Source organism: Hypomesus transpacificus, chromosome 18 (assembly GCF_021917145.1).
Source record: "Hypomesus transpacificus isolate Combined female chromosome 18, fHypTra1, whole genome shotgun sequence".
NCBI lineage: Eukaryota > Metazoa > Chordata > Actinopteri > Osmeriformes > Osmeridae > Hypomesus > Hypomesus transpacificus.
The window spans coordinates 1,288,462-1,306,167 of NC_061077.1; the positions used below are offsets into that span (position 1 = coordinate 1,288,462).

Genomic DNA, 17,706 nt, shown 5'->3' on the forward strand with positions numbered 1-17,706 from the left:
CCTGGTTAGCAACAGGATTCATCCCTTACCACACAAACACAGCTCCCCTGGTTAGCTACAGGATTCATCCCTTACCACACAAACACAACTCCCCTGGTTAGCAACAGGATTCTAGTCCTTCTGTGAGTTGTTGATGTAAATGTTATATTCTAAAGCCTATGTTGATGTGAAATGATATGCAGGCCGAGGTTGGCGATGGCAGCCGAGTCGCTCACAAGATGGAGATGAGAATCGGAGATTAGGATGGACGAGGCTTTCTGGGCAGGAATGCACTGCAAGTCCCTTAAGACACTAAATGATGTACAAGTGCATTTATTACAGTAGGCCCGTATAAATCTAAGGTTGGTCTGAACTCCAGGGAGAGGTTAATGGATTACAAAGGGATGCCGGATCGAACCACTGAGAAGTTTATACACCTCATCAATATGTGAAACGCTATTGATCATTCGGACCTTGACAGACAATTTAAATTCATATACTTGATAATGCATTGGAATATTCCTATTGGTCTCAGTGTAAGACAAATTGCCCTTTTTTTTAAGCAGTTTTTTAAATGACATCAGGGTATGTTGGTTTGGCTCTGGTATTAGACAGAAAACCCTGCAATCCTGAGGTGATTTAGAGCAAGCCACCACATCTGCCTGCACACTAACACAACATCAACAGTTCTGATAATATACTCCAATATACTATAGTGTATACTGATATACTCCATCGTAGTAAAAACAACACAACAACATGAATTCACATACAATAACCAAATTTATTACAATTATATACATTTCTGTTAGATATCAGAAGTTCATTCATACGGCAGCTATGATTATAAGATGGGTACGTTTCTACTCTGAGGATCATTTAGTGTAACTCCAGTAGTTTAAAGGCAGGGGCGACACTTAGAACCTCTCAATTCAATTTTTCCATCTTATCTGTCACTGTGAACGTCATTTACAGTCATATTTTGCTCTTCAATCAAATAAACCACAATCACAAAGTGTGTCAGTTACAGTATTTAGCTTCAGTTATATTTTTTGTTTTATCATCTGTCGCATTGCTTCTTGTCTATGACAGCTATTCAGGCCTCTGGCTGTATGCCTGGTATGACTGGTCGCCTCCACCCTATTACGCTCAAGGCTATTTGACGTTAAGGGAAAATGCCATAAGAGAGGCGATACCCTTCTTTCTTTCTCTCTCTCTCTTTTCTTCTCAGCTGGAGAGTGAGTAATCTAATAAGGTAAGTATTCATTTGTTACTTTCAGTTTCAATCAGCGGGATTTTTTATTTCTTCAACCTCCCCTCCCGCCATCCCTCCTCCTCTTCCTGGGCCAGACCCCTGAAAAGAAGAAGAAAAAGGCCAGCACAAAATGCGTGCACAAGTTCTGTGGCAACCTTCATTGCTGCTCCCGCGGTTTAATTACAAAATATTGGTGCCCGTTTTGCGTGAAGATTACTCACTGTGGGAGGCCCTATATAATTTGGACCGGAGGGTTTGTCGTGAAATATAATATAATGCAACAGGGGCTTTCAGTATTAGATTTCCGCTTTTAGCCTCCTTGACATTTCAAGCTGCATGAACTAATACATCTGTTATTTGTTGATCATTTGATTATTAACATACTTCACAAACCAAATCAGCCGCCCTGCTGGAGACGAGGGATGGAGCTCAACAGACAGAATGGATCCTCTCTCGTTCTCTCCAAACCTCTCTCTCTCTCTCTCTCTCTCTCTCTCTCTCTCGTTTTCTCCAAACCTCTCTCGTTCTCTCCAAACCTCACTCTCTCTCTCTCTCTCTCGTTTTCTCCAAACCTCTCTCTCTCTCTCCCTCTCTCGTTTTCTCCCTCCCTCTCTCCAAACCTCTCTCTCTCCTTCTCTCGTTCTCTCCAAACCTCTCTCACTTTCTCTCCAAACCTCTTTCTCTCCCTCTCTCTCTCGTTCTCCCCAAACCTCTCTCTCTCTCTGTCTCTCTCTCTGTCTCGTCTCTTCCCATCTGTCACTTTCTCTTTCTCTCGCTGAATATAGAGATGTGCACCACTCAGCCTCCACAAAAGGGAAAGGGAGGGAAATAAGATATACAAAGAAAACGGTTCTCTTTATTCCTCTCATGTGGGCCTACTGTAGGAGAGCTGTCGGAACTCTGGGACGGAACAAAAGCGCCCGCTGCATTCTAATCTCAAACTGCAAGGGCTTCATTTCACCCAAATGCCACCCTCCTGGCCTGGTGAATTATTGACAGACTGACACCAACGCGGGGGGACACATAAAAGAGGGAAGGATCTCCAGGCCTGGCCTGTTTGCCACGTGCTCCACACGCCCCGGGCTCTCCTGGTGATTGTCAGACGGTAAAACTAGCCCACCAGGCCATGGTCGTAGAAATGAAGTATGGAAGAGGAACACATTTTTTACTTCTTTGGTGTCCAGGAAGTTGATGAAACTCCGCTTTATAACGTGGACATCTAAGCTACCTTTGAGGTTGTGTTGCCGTTAAGATGAACTGTACGGGCGAGACAGAAACAGGAGTCCCAGAGAGAGAGAGAGTGAGGAAACACTTACTAAACATACATATACCTATGATCTTTATCGAATATTGCTGTTTTTCATCATCCCACTCAAAGTTGACACGGTTTTCCTTGCCTAGGCAAGCCTATGGTTGCACGATGAAAAGATGATGGAACTGAGGTGCGTGTCATCGTGAATGCGAGGCGACGACTGTTCCGTTTTGCTGCGTCACTAAAGTGTGTGTGTGCTGTTTTCCTGCTCTAGGAACATGGCTGATGGCGACAGAGAAAGAGACTCAACACAGGTACAGAGAGAAAAGACAAAAAGCAGTGCAGGAGAAGAGGGACCTTCGGCTGAAATGAAAACCACACGTAAAGGGACGGGGGTTGATGTAGTAGTCGTTTGGGTACCGGGGCCCTAATCTACCTCGCTCTCGTTGCTCGCCCCCTCTGGCTTGCGTAGTTTGTCCACTTGTTCGTTGATCTGTCCATCGCCTCCGCGCCTGTCCTCAGTCTGCACACTGAGCACCTCATCTTCGTCCACGTGGCCCGCATCCTCTTCCTCATCCTCATCCTCCTTCTCCTCATCATCCTCTTCTTTCTTCTCCTCCTCTCCCTGGACCTCCATGCGGACCTGGTCCTTGAGGTCCAGAGGCAAGGAGGCCCCTAGACCCCCGGGGCCCAAGTCTCCGTTGACGGCGTGGGCCCCGTCGGGCCCCCCCAGGGCATTCTGGGGGCTGTGGCGGCCATCTTTGATGGGGGAGCAGGAGGCGGAGTCGTTGCTGACGGGGGAGATGTCGCTGCTGCTGTTGGACTGGTTGAGGGATGGGGAGGGGGGCACGGGGGAGGGCTTCAGGGGGATCTGCCACGACGGGATCTTTGGGACGGAGGGAGAGGCAGGAAACTGCCTCCTGAGTAGGAAGCGGAACAGGAAGTACAAATCACCATAACAACCCAAAAATCTACTGCATAATAATTATACAAAAACTTGTAATATATTTGAAATGTATGGATTGTATTTGTACACCAAATACAATATTTGTACAAATATACATGTACAAAAACAAAACACCAACATTACAAACATGAATAAAAAGTTGTGTCTCAAGAATCTTATCCAGAAGTTGTGTCTCCCGGACTAAAGTAAGAGAGCGAATGTGTATCAGTATGCACACTTAGAAGAGCGTTTAGTTTACTGATCAGAAAGGAGAAAATGGTTCTTTTCATGCATCCAGATGTTCCTCACACCTGGTAAAGGCCGTCTAAGATATTACAGTTTCATTCACTCGCTCTTTTAAGATCAAAACCAGAGGCACATCTCAAAAGACAGCAGCAGTTAAGGAGGAAAAAGAAAAACATTTTTTTTTACAGATGATTTGGATCATTTAAATAAAGATAAATAAAAAAAGGAAAAATAACAGGTTTGGTGCCAGATGGTGTTTCTGTTGTGTTTTGGTCCTCCTCATGGTTAACCCCTCACACAAAACGTATTGTGAGAGAGAGTGGGGAGAGACGCAGGAACAAACGAGGAAAGCTTAGCCCTGATTAGGACAAACGAGGAAAGCAGACCGTGCAACCTGACGGTTCTGAGGCAATTTTCATCTTGGTGAGTTTTCAGATGTAAACCCATTACTCCCGGCTTCATTAGCGCTACTGATACATAATCATGCATGCTAATGCCTGATACAAATCAGCATACCCCATTTTGTATCTGTGACAGACACATGGTGCTCAGCTAACTTGACAGGGCTGTGGGCTGAGCCGGATTGATGACAGTGTTGTAGGGTTCACCCATCAGTCACCAACACGGTGAACAAAAACCTCACCTGAACAAAACCCCTTGAGCTGCACTTGATTTAGCACACAGGTTAACCCCGTAGGACGGGTCTACGGCCTTTTCTCCTCCCATTGTGATAAGTGGACTTCAGCCCAGGTTGCTTAATCAAGCGCTCCTGAGTGTGAGTATTGGACCGGTACCTGCTGAGCAGCAAGCCTTTCAGAGACGCTATCTCTGCCTTCAGCTCCGCGATGGTCTGGGTGTCCAGAATTCGGTTGGTTGCCATGGAAGCCTAAAATACGAGAAGAGAGGGATGGATGGGTGAAGGGAACAGCCCAGAACTGAGGGTACAGACTCATATCACGTTACAGTATATGAAATGCGAGCGATGCCCTCTGTCAGCCGCTGTGGGTTTGTGCTCTCGGACGGGAGAATACTTTGAGAAAAAAAACGAATGTCCCAGGGACAGCAGGTAAACAAATACAGAATATGCAAATACCAGAAGCCACTAGTGGCTGGGTAGGCACCCATGGTCATATTCTGGCTTGACAATGCCCTTTCTGTCTGCGACCTTGCATGTGAAGGGAAGACAAACACAAACCATCCCCCAGTAGGCATCTTTATAGACGGGATCTTTCAAAATGGTTAACCAGGGTGAATCGTACAGTTTTTACATAATTTTCCATATCTTCCGAGTTGGGTTTGGCTATGATCAAAGTTGGGGATAATGTACCTTATCCAGAACAATAGTGTCACTCATAGCCAAAGCAATATGTTGGTCGTTTTTTTCTCTCTCTTTTTTTTCCGCCATCAGAGGTGAATGTTATCGTTCACATTGTCACGAGCTGAATTGCTGCACGGAATGATGGTAAATTGTAGTGGCTGGGAAAATATTTGAATGGCAAATGGTCTTCCAAAAATCAATCCATATCTTTTTTTCTTTTTGTTCCATGCAACCTTATCAAAACATTCATCTGCAGAAATACTCCACCACCAAATAAGTGAAGACAGGAGCACCTACAATATTGTGATAAAACCTATTTGTTTATAGCTAGTTGGCACCAACTTTGCAGAGCTGAAAATCGCCAATGTTCGGTTAATCTGGGACAGACCTGTAATTCCTCAAGTTTGCAAAGCTTGCCTACATTCAAGTTTGAAATGTATTTTCTACATTTAGAGGACACTTTTATCAAAAGCAACATACAAATAAAGCATGACTGAAAGTACATCAAGAGATCAATAATCTCTTCACTTCACCCCCTCTACACCTCGATGAAGGGAAGCATCTTGTAAAATAACAGACGTAAACTCAGAATAACAGAAAAGTATGAACTGTAATTAAGACTCTCCGACTCACCAGAGGCATCTGGTTAGGACGCAAAGCCCACCTATCGTGCATTGAGGGATAACTTACTCTTTTTACACTTGTAATTAAATCTAAAATAAATTAATTGAATCACATCTGAAAGGGATCACTCACTTACAGAAATGGAAAGAAGAAGGCAGGAAGCGAAGGGGGGAGGGAGAGAATGAGGGAGGGAGTGAAGGAGAGAAGGATGGAGAGAAGGAGAGGGAGAGAAGGAGAGAAGGAGAGGAGGGGAAGAAGGAGAGAAGGAGAGAAGGAGAAGAGGGAGAGAAAGAGAGGAGAGAAGGAGAGAAGGAGAGGAGGGAAAGAGAGGAGAGAAGGAGAAGAGGGAGAGAAAGAGAGGAGAGAAGGAGAGAAGGAGAGAAGGAGAAGAGGGAGAGAAAGAGAGGAGAGAAGGAGAGAAGGAGAGGAGGGAAAGAAGGAGAGAAGGAGAGAAGGAGAAGAGGGAGAGAAAGAGAGGAGAGAAGGAGAGAAGGAGAGGAGGGAAAGAAGGAGAGAAGGAGAGAAGGAGAAGAGGGAGAGAAAGAGAGGAGAGAAGGAGAGAAGGAGAGGAGGAGAGAAGGAGAGAAGGAGAGAAGGAGGAAAGGGTTGGGAGGTATTTGCTTCTATCTGCTTCTAAACCGCTCTGATAAGGGTTAGGGTTTTGGAGGACTCCAGGAGAGCTAGGTGAGCCAGAGTGAAGACACTCCTATTACAGCCTTAACCTCATTATAGCCCTCTTAATCCCTGTCCTCCCTAAGGCACCCACATAATAAGGCTGGAATTTACTTTTGTAAAAAAATAAATATATTAAAATATATTTTTTTTTATTAAGATGGGGGCTGAGCTTCTTGTCTAAGAGCTTTCCTCAGAAATAGGGAGATACTCTCAACCGAATCAATCCCGTGAGATAACCGCTTAACCGTGTGGTGAGAATGTGACATCAAAGGCACATTGGCCACTGAAAGAAGGGTTAGCGCTTGCCGCGTGCTGTCCCAGTCTGAGGCTTGGTGAAGGATCTTTGATCAAAGATACATCAGACTTCACAATACTCCCTCAAAGCTTATTCTTGTCAACAGTGACTGAGACGGGTGGATTGACAGCGTTGTTTGAGCACTAGCTGTAGACGCACTATAGAGTTTCCTCCTAACTGGTGTAATAGCCCCTAAACGTCTCGGGTGGGTGCCTGGATGTGATAGGGGTCACCTCCTCTCTGTAGCTTAACTAAGTGGTTCAAGAAAAATATATTAGAGGCGAAAAAAAAAAAAAAAAGAAAACATAGACTCCACCACCACGAACGGCAACACGCACGCTAAATGAAGATAAATGCCCGTGGAGCATTACCAAGAGATACGATCTTAACAAGCCTTGTTTAAGAATGTCTAAAGGCAAATTAATTCACAGTTAGCCAAGGCTACTCCTCCACCGACAGGGGTTTTTTTTCCCAGCGTAATACGTGTATGTCTTTATGGTAGAATTAGCTTCAAAAGCAGTCCCAGAGGATGGTTTTCAAGTGGAAACATTGCTTCAATTGATTTGAGACTATTTATTCTCTTTCCCAGTGGCAGCACAACGCTTCTGCTGGAAAACAGAGCGGTTTCTAATCTTCTATGTGCACCCACTAACACAGACAACTATAAGTGAATGGAGCCGGCGGAGCAAACAGAGTTAACTGGTAGATTTGTAATGATAATTGAACATAAATAAATACAGTCCTGTTAGCATTGGTAAGATGAATTACCCAGAAGCCATTTCATCCCTCACCGAGGCATTTAACATAGTGGTATGATGTAACTACATGATAATACTCCCAGTAAGGGCAATATTACAGAGGAAATACCCACGGAGAGTATTTTCCTAAGTCTTTAAGAGGTTAGAGAGAAGCAGCTGTAATGCAGTCTACTAGGCCTATATGCTGTATCGTGTGCATAAATGTGTACGCGCCTGCCTGTCTGAATAAACTTTAATAACGACGTCCAGTGTTCACATTGGGGCCTGCATGCCTAATAATGCGTTGCAATTCAGCGGTTTCAGAACTAAAAGAAATGTTTACTTAGCAGTTGACGAAACAGCAGCCCCCATGTGTTTCGGGTTAAATGCACATTTCCGCGTTGAGAGGTATAATTGCCAAGAGTATGGCACTCTAAGCGGTACGAGGAGAAACCCAGGAAGCCGCTAACTGCAAATGATAAGTAGCTCTGCAGCTCCTACATGTGTTCCCAATCACACACTCCGGACATGAAAACAATCTCCCGATTTCCCATATGGCCCGAACAACAGCGTCCAACGTCGCTGAAAGAGAATTTAAGATCAACACTTTAGCAATAAAGCAGACTTTATGATTTGTTTAATGGATGTTTTGATGTGAAATATACTTTTTATACACTGCCGCTGTCCAACAAGGCACTCATGGCAAATGAAGCAGACTCTTTTTAATCCAATCTGTGTTTTGGCGTTGAAAGAAAAGAATGAAAAAATAAAAAAACATCTCCTCGTGCGCGCAGCGCGAAAGGTAGTTCATTGTTTTAAGTGGGCTGTACCGCACGGTTGGTTGGGACTGCAGCTTGCCACGGGACCTAAGCGAAGTTATGTTTCTCAAGTGTCTCCGGTTCAAGTGTTGGGCTTAGCTCCCACACACACACAGCTCACAAGAGGCACACGGTTCCTTTCAACTCGGGTTGAGGAAGCTGTGTGGGCGAGGAAAAGAGGAGGAAGAGAGCGCTTGAAAATGAGCTATGAGTCTGCAGATTTTTGATAAACCTCCAGCCAGAAGATTCATATTTTTTTCTCCCCGTTCGTGTTGAAACAGATGTGTTGGCAGATGCGGTCCTGCAGGACGCAGATGCTGTAGTCAAACAGCCATGTGCTTAACAAGCTGCAGACATAAAACATTGTCTCCGATAGTCTCTTTTCCAAAGGCACTCTTTTGGGCCAATTATCATCAATAGATTTATGCCAGTGCGATAAAGAACCAGAAACTGTTCATACTAGTGCTTAAGTTGCATAGTTGATTTTTTTATATTGACACAATGTGTTTGTCAGTCCCCAGTGCCTTGCTGATTACAACTCACTAAGGCTTATGGGAGTGGACCATAAAATGAAGACGAAGAACATGGGATTTATGGAAAAGATTACTAAGCAATGATGTGGCACATCATACTTTTTGAGGGAAGTATTTAAGTTGCTACAAGAAGGGATCCGTAAATCACAACACACTCTCTCATCCCTGTAGACCCTGCACAGGTCTCCCGTAAACTCCCTCTTCTACATTCTTCATTTCCGTGTTATTCATTCAGCAGACGCTTTTATCCAAAGTGCGACGTACAAATCGCGCGTATAAAAGTGACGCACGGAGGGGGATTCGAACCTGCGACATCGAGCTGTCAGATTCAGTGAGCCGTACCCATCTTCTGACCTCAGCAGGGACAGACTGACGGTGGAGGAGGACCATGTATGACGTTGTTTACCTCAGAAGAGACCAGTTCCTGGGGCAGGCCCTGGATCTTCTCCTGTTGCTGGACCAGAAGGTCTTGAACCGTAGCCAGGGTCTGTTGGAGCTGGGACACTGCAAGCACAACAACAACTATGTTTACATGGCATACGGGACCACAGTTAGTAACTGTTTGTTTTGACAGACATGACTTAGACCAAGTGTCTCCAACCCTGTTCCTGGAGAGCTACCTTCCTGTAGGTTTTCGCTCCCACGCTCAAGTTATCACACCTGATTCTAATAATTAGCTGGTTGATCAGGTAACTAGTGTTTAATCAGGTCAAATAAGTGTGGTTGGAGCAAGCTACAGGCAGGTAAGCTCTCTGGGAACAAGGCTGGAGACTCCTGACTTAGTTTTTCAGGGAAAGAAAAAGACGACATTCTGTCCTGTACGCTTCCTCCACAAAAAGGAGACGGATATATTAACCATTCCTCGTTGAAGTAATTTTAGAATATACAGCTGAGAACCTAAAACAGTTAGAATCCCATTTGGTATCCGTAAAAAGTCGGTATACAGTCATCAAAGCTGACCCTCTCAGGTCCCTGACCACACCTTCATAACCATTCCCTCCAGTCTCACATTCTGCTCTGCGAAGGCACTGGGATATTTCCAAGGCCTAAAATAGAAGATATTATCCTGGAGTGTCTGAACTTAAATCAAATAACAGTCTACCCCTCCATTATCTACCGAGACACCGGCTTCTAATGCATCTTAAACCCTCAAACCATCAACAAAGGGAAAAACGACTCGCTCGTTTGGGAGGAGTACGCCAGACAAAATGTCCCTCCCTAATCCTAATAAATATTGCTCTTTTTTTCTGTTGACTTTGAAGATTGAATTATTTTCAAGTGTTGGTGTCATAAGAAGGTGTATGATTTCAAATAACAGCGGGCACAGTTTGTTGCCCCCTGCTTCCAGTCACGCCTGTATTACCAAACAATGCATTAAGTTTCCCCCCAACTGATTATATTACAGAAAACCAATAAACATTCATATAAATCTACCCTGTGTAAGTGTTAAATCAAGCCTAACAGGATTAACATCAACATATATTGTGGCGGCCCACTGGTGGTGTCAGAGAATGGTTAAAAGCTTGCCTGCACTGCAACACTCTGGGCTTACACAAAGGGCCGTACTTACACACCAAACTGGACAAAAAGTGTGATTAAGCCAATTTATCAGTAAAATATACTTAAAAAAATGACAGTGGTGTTATTTGGTTGAAACTTCAATAACAGTTTGTTTGGAGCGTGTGTCCATAAGACAGTTGTTTTTACATTTAGTCATTTAGCAGACGCTCTTATCCAGAGCGACTTACAGTAAGTACAGGGACATTCCCCCCGAGGCAAGTAGGGTGTGTGCCCGTCGGGGAATCGATCCGGCAACCTTCTGATTACTAGCCCGACTCCCTCACCGCTCAGCCATCTGACTCCCGTATTTAGATGGGTGTGTCTGGATCAATAGGGGTGTGGTGTTGAAGTATCAGATCCCTTCAGACTAGTCTAATCAGCAGATGAGACCAGACTTGCTATTAAATTCCGTCCCAAAACACAACCTGCCCTGTTACTTAACTTAGGTACCGAACGTGGCAAATCTCTTCTGTTGACATCTAAAAAAATATATATAAAAAAATGGGCATAGTAAAACCAACTGAGAATTGTAGCTAACACCCTAGACCAAAAATGTTTAAAAAAAGGTGTTAGTGACATACAGTGTGTAAACTATATAGAGTTGCCTCATTAGTTTCAATGAGCGTTGCAACCACACCACAGTTCAACGTTTCCAGATGTGTAGGGAGTTGGCAGGAGGAATACACTGTGTTTTCTCAACGGTCGTTGGCACTGCGTCACCACCAGTAAACCGCTTCTGCAGTCTCTCCATCTCTGCCAGTCCATCCGGAAAGTTCCCTACTTTGTCCTGTCCAGCTTGTGCTGAAACACAGGGCCGTGACATCACTGATACCAAGCCAAGAATAATGAGGTCAGTGACTTTGGCCAGGCTTGAATCAGTGGGAGCCTTTGTAGCAGTGGGGACTGTGTGTGTATGTGTGCGTCGTCTAGCGTGTGTGTGTGCCGTCTAGCGTGTGTGTGTGCCATCTAGCGTGTGTGTGTGTGCCGTCTAGCGTATGTGTGTGTGTGCCGTCTAGTGTGTGTGTGTGTGTGTGTGCCGTCTAGTGTGTGTGTGTTCAGGCCAGTCTGCGTGGACTGAGAACGAGCAAGACTCCCAGCTGCCGTGAGAAGGGGCAACATTGTGTATTCAGTAAATTATTCAGTAAACTTCCATATAATGTGTACACTACATATGTCCAGGCCTGTGTCTTTAATGGCCAGCTGGTCACCAATATGGCTTCCACCGTGGAAGAGTGGCCAAACAGCCTCACAATTCCATTACAGGCTGCGTGTGCTGAAGTGCTTCCAAGATCCATTCATTAATTGTCCGTGTGAAGTTGTAGGGGGATCGTAATGGGAGTCAAGGCCTTCTCTGGGACTGGGGGAGTGTAATGCAGCTGGAGTCTAAAGGATACATCACTTCATTGAGCCCGGCACTAGAGAAACAAATGAACTTTAACAAAAGGGGGTTCAAGCAATTGGCAGCAGCAGCCAGCCAGTCGGTCGCTATTACTCAGCGTTGTGGAGAGAGAGAGAGAGAGAGAGAGAGAGAGAGAGAGAGAGAGAGAGAGAGAGACTGAGAGTGGAAGAAGAGAGACTGAGAGAGAGTGAGAGAGAGAGAGAGAGAGAGAGAGAGAGAGAGAGAGAGAGAGAGAGAGAGAGAGAGAGAAGGAGAGTGGAAGGAGAGAAAGAGTGGTAGAAGAGAGTGGGAGACAAAGAAAGACAAAAAGAAAGAAAGAAAGAGAGAAAGAGAGAGAAAGAGAGAGAGGAGGGGGAGAGGACTCAGTGTAATTGCAACCCCTTCTTCCCTACTGTTAACTGCAACAGTCATTAACTACAATAGCAGCTTGGCTACTGCAGTCACAGCAAATTAGCTCACCACAGTCACAGTGGTAAAGACCACGGGCTTTCCACACAGGGGCTTAAGATGTAGAACACATCCAATCCCCGAGGAACACAAGGTGACTTATCTTTCCTCGCTTGGCAATAAACAAAACAGGAATTATGCTTCAAAAAAAGGGAAGGTGGTAACATTTGCAGAGGAAACGTTTTGCATAGCAGAGTACAAATGACCATAAAATAACTTATTTGTTAATCAGAGTGGCTCGCCTTGCACGCAATCGCATACAATGGACACACACCCATTACCACCTGCTTTCCCAGCCAAAACACAATAGGACGGCGAGATCCGATAAGACTGATAACACCATATTTTCACACTCCTGTTCCTGGGTCCAGGCTATGTGACGTCAGCTCAGTCTAACACACAGGGACGTGATAAAACTATTGGTTCTATGGTGCAGGTTGGATAAGGGTAGGGGTGGGGGGAGTTAAGGGGTGGGGTGGGTCACTGGAGGCAGTACTGAGGCAGTATTGAGGCAGTACGTACTCAGAGTTAAGGGGTGGGGTGGGTCACTGGAGGCAGTACTGAGGCAGTATTGAGGCAGTACGTACTCAGAGTTAAGGGGTGGGGTGGGTCACTGGAGGCAGTACTGAGGCAGTATTGAGGCAGTACGTACTCAGAGTTAAGGGGTGGGGTGGGTCACTGGAGGCAGTACTGAGGCAGTATTGAGGCAGTACGTACTCAGACAGTAGTGAAACAGAAGGGTGTTCCAGGGAGGTGAACGTTCCCATCACTGACCCCGACATGCTTTCAGCTGTCGCCCCAAAAAGTCCAACGCGAAAGAGACCCCACTTTCTCTCAGTCTCTATCTTCATTCATGCCTTTCACCATGTTTAATTACACTGACTTATAGATACGAATGTATCCCTCTATCATCCCCCCCCGTCCCCCGTCCCCCCCTCGTTCGTTCTCTCCCCCCTCCTTCGTCCCCCCCTCCTCCCCCCTCCTTCGCCCCCCCCCCCCATCCCCCGTCCCCCCTCCTTCGTTCTCTCCCCCCTCCTCCCCCCCTCCTTCGTTCTCCCCCCCCTCCTCCCCCCCCTCTCAGTCTGTCAGCCAGGTTGAGATTCGTCACCTGTCCACCACGGGAGCCACATCTGTCACTGCACAGTTAATCACAGCAGGCCCCGCATCGAGACCAGGCGCAGTACACACACACACACACACACAGAGACTCACACACACACACAGACTCACATGCACTGTAAAATTAAAATGAACTTTCTCGCCACCAAAAGAAAGGGAGGGGGGTGAGTTGGGGGGGGTTGGGAGGGGGAAGGAGGAGGGAGGGAAGGAAGGAGGGAGGGAGGGAGGGAGGGAGGGGGGAGGAGGGAAGGAGGGAGGAGGGAGGGAGGGAGGGAGGGAGGGAGGGAGGGAGGGAGGGAGGGAGGGAGGGAGGGAGGGAGGGAGGGAGGGAGGGAGGGAGGGAGGGAGGGAGGGAGGGAGGGGAGGGGTGAGAAAGAAAGGAGGAGGGGAGCATATGAAAAAAATAAGTTGTCATTTCCCAGTCCCTCATTAATATTCTGAGGTTAAGAGCTTTTCAGTGAAACGTAATTAATTGAGCCCGAGCCTGACAGTAAACAAGCAATTTCAAATTAAAGCGAAATGACAGCGGCGTCATTTGTTAAAAAAAAAAAAAAAAAAACGCCCGGGCCCTGCGATTTTGGAGACAGATAAATGAAGGAAAATTTTAAGGAGTGAGAAAGTGATGAAGATATTAATCTTCACCTGTCTGTGTCACCGTGCCACTCATGGCCGCAACGCTGCTCTCCATCCTCTGCAGATGTTGCTTGTCTTCTCGACTGCCCACGATGAGGGGGAGGATGTATTTCTGCAATTAAAAACATGACACACCATTACACTCCAGTGGGAAGGACGAGCAGGGGAGGGAGAGAGAGAGAGAGAGAGAGAGAGAGAGAGAGAGAGAGAGAGAGAGAGAGAGAGAGAGAGAGAGAGAGAGAGCAGAGGAAGTGGACGGACATAGTGTTCACATGTGTGTGTGCCTCCTTTCCTGCCCACAATCACCTGAACTGTCCTATTACTGTCTGTCTGCTGTACACAGGTTCAAGGACACCAGGGGCTAACTATATACATCTATCCAAACAACGCAACGCATCCAGACAGAAATGACACCACATGTTCCATATGGACATCCCACACAGAGAGGAGATGGTGTACGTTGACCGAAAAAAAACAAGATGGCGACCAACATTTGATGCGTCTTGTTTGTCACTGACAAAACTGCACATTGTTTAGTGCGTCTTAGTGTCAATGTGCCCCAGATGAGCAGGGACTGTTTCCCAGATAAGCTGTGTGTGTGTGTGTGTGTGTGTGTGTGTGTGTGTGTGTGTGAGCACTTCAATCACATTGACGTGTGTGTAGAAGTTCAGCGCTGAGCTCAGCAAACAGAACCACATGTGACCATTACAGGCTTCAGTGACAAACGAGTCCAGGTTAAAACCATCCAAACATCCTCCTTCATCAAGCTAACTGCGGGAGCTGCATCAGTAGCATCTGCCGGCGCGCCGGTTCGTCTGCCGGTGTGGAAGCCAGACCTAGAGTCCAGACCCAGAGTCCAGACTCAGAGTCCAGACCCAGAGTCCAAGCCCAGAGTCCAGACCCAGAGTCCAGACCCAGAGTCCAGACCCAGAGTCCAAGCCCAGAGTCCAGACCCAGAGTCCAGACTCAGAGTCAAGGCCCAGAGTCCAGACCCAGAGTCCAGACCAAGAGTCCAGACCCAGAGTCCAAGCCCAGAGTCCAGACCCAGAGTCCAGACTCAGAGTCCAAGCCCAGAGTCCAAGCCCAGAGTCCAGACTCAGAGTCCAAGCCCAGAGTCCAGGCCCAGAGTCCAGGCCCAGAGTCCAGGCCCAGAGTCCAGACCCAGTCTAGACCCAGAGTCCAAGCCCAGAGTCCAGACCCAGAGTCCAGACCCAGTCCCTCCGGGATCCAGACCAGACCAAACCCCAGCCCTGGTTTTCCCTCCAACCCCGAGCAGGGGCGCGGTGACACCAGTCCTAGCAATAAACACTTTTAAGTTGAAAAGGATTAAACGAGTGTCAACACGTGGTAATTAATAAGCGTGCTGCTGGGAGCCTGGTGTTTACAAGGCGCTCCATAGCATAAATAAAGTATGGGCAGAAGCCGGGGCATATGGTGGGGCTGGCGCTCTCCTCCGCCCGACATGACAGCAGCCGGCGACGGCTCGCCAGGGACCCCCACCTCCAGAGCTAGGAGCTGCCGGAGGCTGACAACACCAGGGGGAGAACCCTGGGACAGGTAAGGCCTGGGCCGGGGGTGTGACTGAGGGAGGGAGGGAAGGAGGGGTGAGAAAGGGAGAGGGGGGGGTTGGGGTGGCAGGCAGGGAGGGAAAGCTGGGGTGGGGGGGGGGGGGTGAGACGGATGGAGGGAGAGGAGTTGAGAGAGGGAGAGGGACTGAGGGTGAGATAGCGAGAGACAAAGACAGACAAGAGGGTGAAAACAAGGGAGAGAGTGTGAAAGAGAAAGAAAGAGAAAGAGATAACTAGAGACACAAGACGAGAACAAAAGCGAGCGAGGGGGAGTTAGAGCACTACTGAGAGTCTCACTCCACAGACAAACATGTGCTGGAGGGTCAAGTCAACGTATTTATAAATCAAGTTTAAAAACAACCAATGCTGTACAAAGTGCTGTACAAAGTTGTGCAGTAAACCATACTCAGTGCAGTAAAGCAGTATACAGGACCTTGAAGCGTTCCTTAAAGACAGAATCTGTGATACAGAACACTGCTAGCCTGAATCTGTGTTCAAAGATCATTACTTTAAGTGTGGTTGTGTACTATAAGAGCAGAGCAGCTTACAGTATATTTCGTAACTGTATACAAACGGGTGCCATATTATAAAACGTTCATTTAGCAGAGCGTTTCATCCAAAGCACACACCGCATGGGGAACCTGCAACCTCTTTTGCAGTCAAACACTCTAACCACTAAGCTATACCATCCCCCTATTCTGTGTGAAGACTGTATTTACAAGGGTAGGATCTCAAACCGTGCACCAGGCAAGTTCATTATGACATCATGGCACAGCTGTAAACTAGCTAAACTCATGCAACGTATGCACACACATACAGATGCAAGCATATGCACATTTGCGCAGACACACACACACGTGTGCGCACACACACATGGAAAAGGGCTGGTCAGCCAGGGAAAAAGCTAGGCCACGGCTCCCATTCAACCAATAAAATAAGGGTAATGGCTTCCACATGCCACTCACAGCCCCCCCTCACAGCCCCCCTCACAGCCCCCCCTTACAGCCCCCCTTGCAGCACTAGAGACACTATGGGGCCTCACAGGCCCGCATCCAGGGGCTGCGGAGCGTGACAAAAACCAGGGCGATTATTTCTGGGGGTCAGGATATCAAAAGATGGTCGTGTGCTGTGCAGGCAACTTTATTTTCTTCCGAAAGTGAAGTTTAAAAGGACGGTGGGTGTGTGGGGGGGGGGGGGGGGGGGGGGGAGATGAGCTCATGGTTTTGGACATGAACCAGACGGGTTGTGGGGACCAGGGCAGAGTGATGTTCGGCTCTGCTCAGGAGATGACCCTGTGCTCCAGCGCCACAGCCAAACTGCTGATTGGTTGATGTGGCCGCAGAAACCACTGGTATAAATCTCATACTGTGTGTGTGTGTGTGTTGGGGAGGAGTGGGGGGGGGGGGGGGGGGGGGGCGTGCTGACAGGCCTGTACTGGGCCAAGAAAGAAAAACTCAATTCAAGAAGAAAAAAACCTGGACATAAATGTGTCAAAATAGGAAATGAAAAATCAGTATTCAGCGCTTAAGCCTTTTCGTTAAAAACAACCCCCCCCCCCCCCCCCCCCACACGTCTGGGTTCGGACAGGAAGAGGAATGTAGAGGGGGGGGGTTGGCGTACCCGGTACAGGTGATGGAACCCAAAGGCCACGCCCACCATGAAGACAGTCAGGGCTCCGTAATCTCTCCATCGGTAACCTAGGGAACCTGCAGACACACCGAGGGTAGAGGGTCACAGCCTGTTGCAGATCAGAGGAACACCGTTAAACAAACAGGAACCACACCCCACAATTCGTATGTTTCTCCAGAAAAGCTCAGGAGTTTTTTTTCTTGGTCTCACGTAAATAAATGCATGCGTGCAGTGGAATGTGTCGACGTTTACTGACAGCCCAAAATACGCCAAACGGTGTGTAAACGTGGATGTGTGTGTGTGTGTGTATCGCTGTCAGGAGCTGGAGAGAGCAGCTGTGTAACTGAATGACAGTGTGAAAGTGTGACATTGTGCGAGCTGTCATGTGGGGGGGGGACCAACTGTCTCTCAGCCAGGAGTTTCCCACGAAGAGCTATTCAGACGAAAATGTCAAAAACAACAAACAAGGTTGACGTCATCGCTGGGCAAACATCACAGTAGTCTCGACATTCTCCAATAACCTCAAAACATCCCCGTTTCATTACTTTCTTGAACAATCTCTAAATATCCCCGTCCACCCGTATCTAGTTAGACGATTGTCTAGAGATAAATAAAGGTGTGTGTGTGTGTAGGAGGGCAACTGTTTATATATGTTAATTCTGTTCTCAATACT

The 17,706-nt window shown here is 47.1% G+C and overlaps 1 protein-coding gene across 2 annotated transcripts in view; it reads right to left on the minus strand.

Moving 5' to 3' along the window:
* Positions 1 to 743: 743 nt before the first annotated feature.
* pex14 (peroxisomal biogenesis factor 14) overlaps positions 744 to 17,706 on the minus strand; it is a 50,523-nt gene continuing 33,560 nt past the window's right edge. The window contains exons 5-10 of one of the 2 annotated variants that reach the window (XR_006957542.1): positions 17,025 to 17,110; positions 13,846 to 13,948; positions 9,085 to 9,182; positions 4,473 to 4,564; positions 1,945 to 3,406; positions 744 to 1,734 (exon numbers count right to left, since the gene is read on the minus strand). Coding sequence is in view for 1 of the 2 variants with exons in the window: in XM_047039514.1 (XP_046895470.1) it covers positions 2,914 to 3,406; positions 4,473 to 4,564; positions 9,085 to 9,182; positions 13,846 to 13,948; positions 17,025 to 17,110 (872 nt within the window). In the remaining variant the exon portion in view is untranslated. Of the gene's footprint in view, positions 1,735 to 1,934; positions 3,407 to 4,472; positions 4,565 to 9,084; positions 9,183 to 13,845; positions 13,949 to 17,024; positions 17,111 to 17,706 lie in introns of those variants that run through there. The other variant, XM_047039514.1, reaches the window with a different exon arrangement.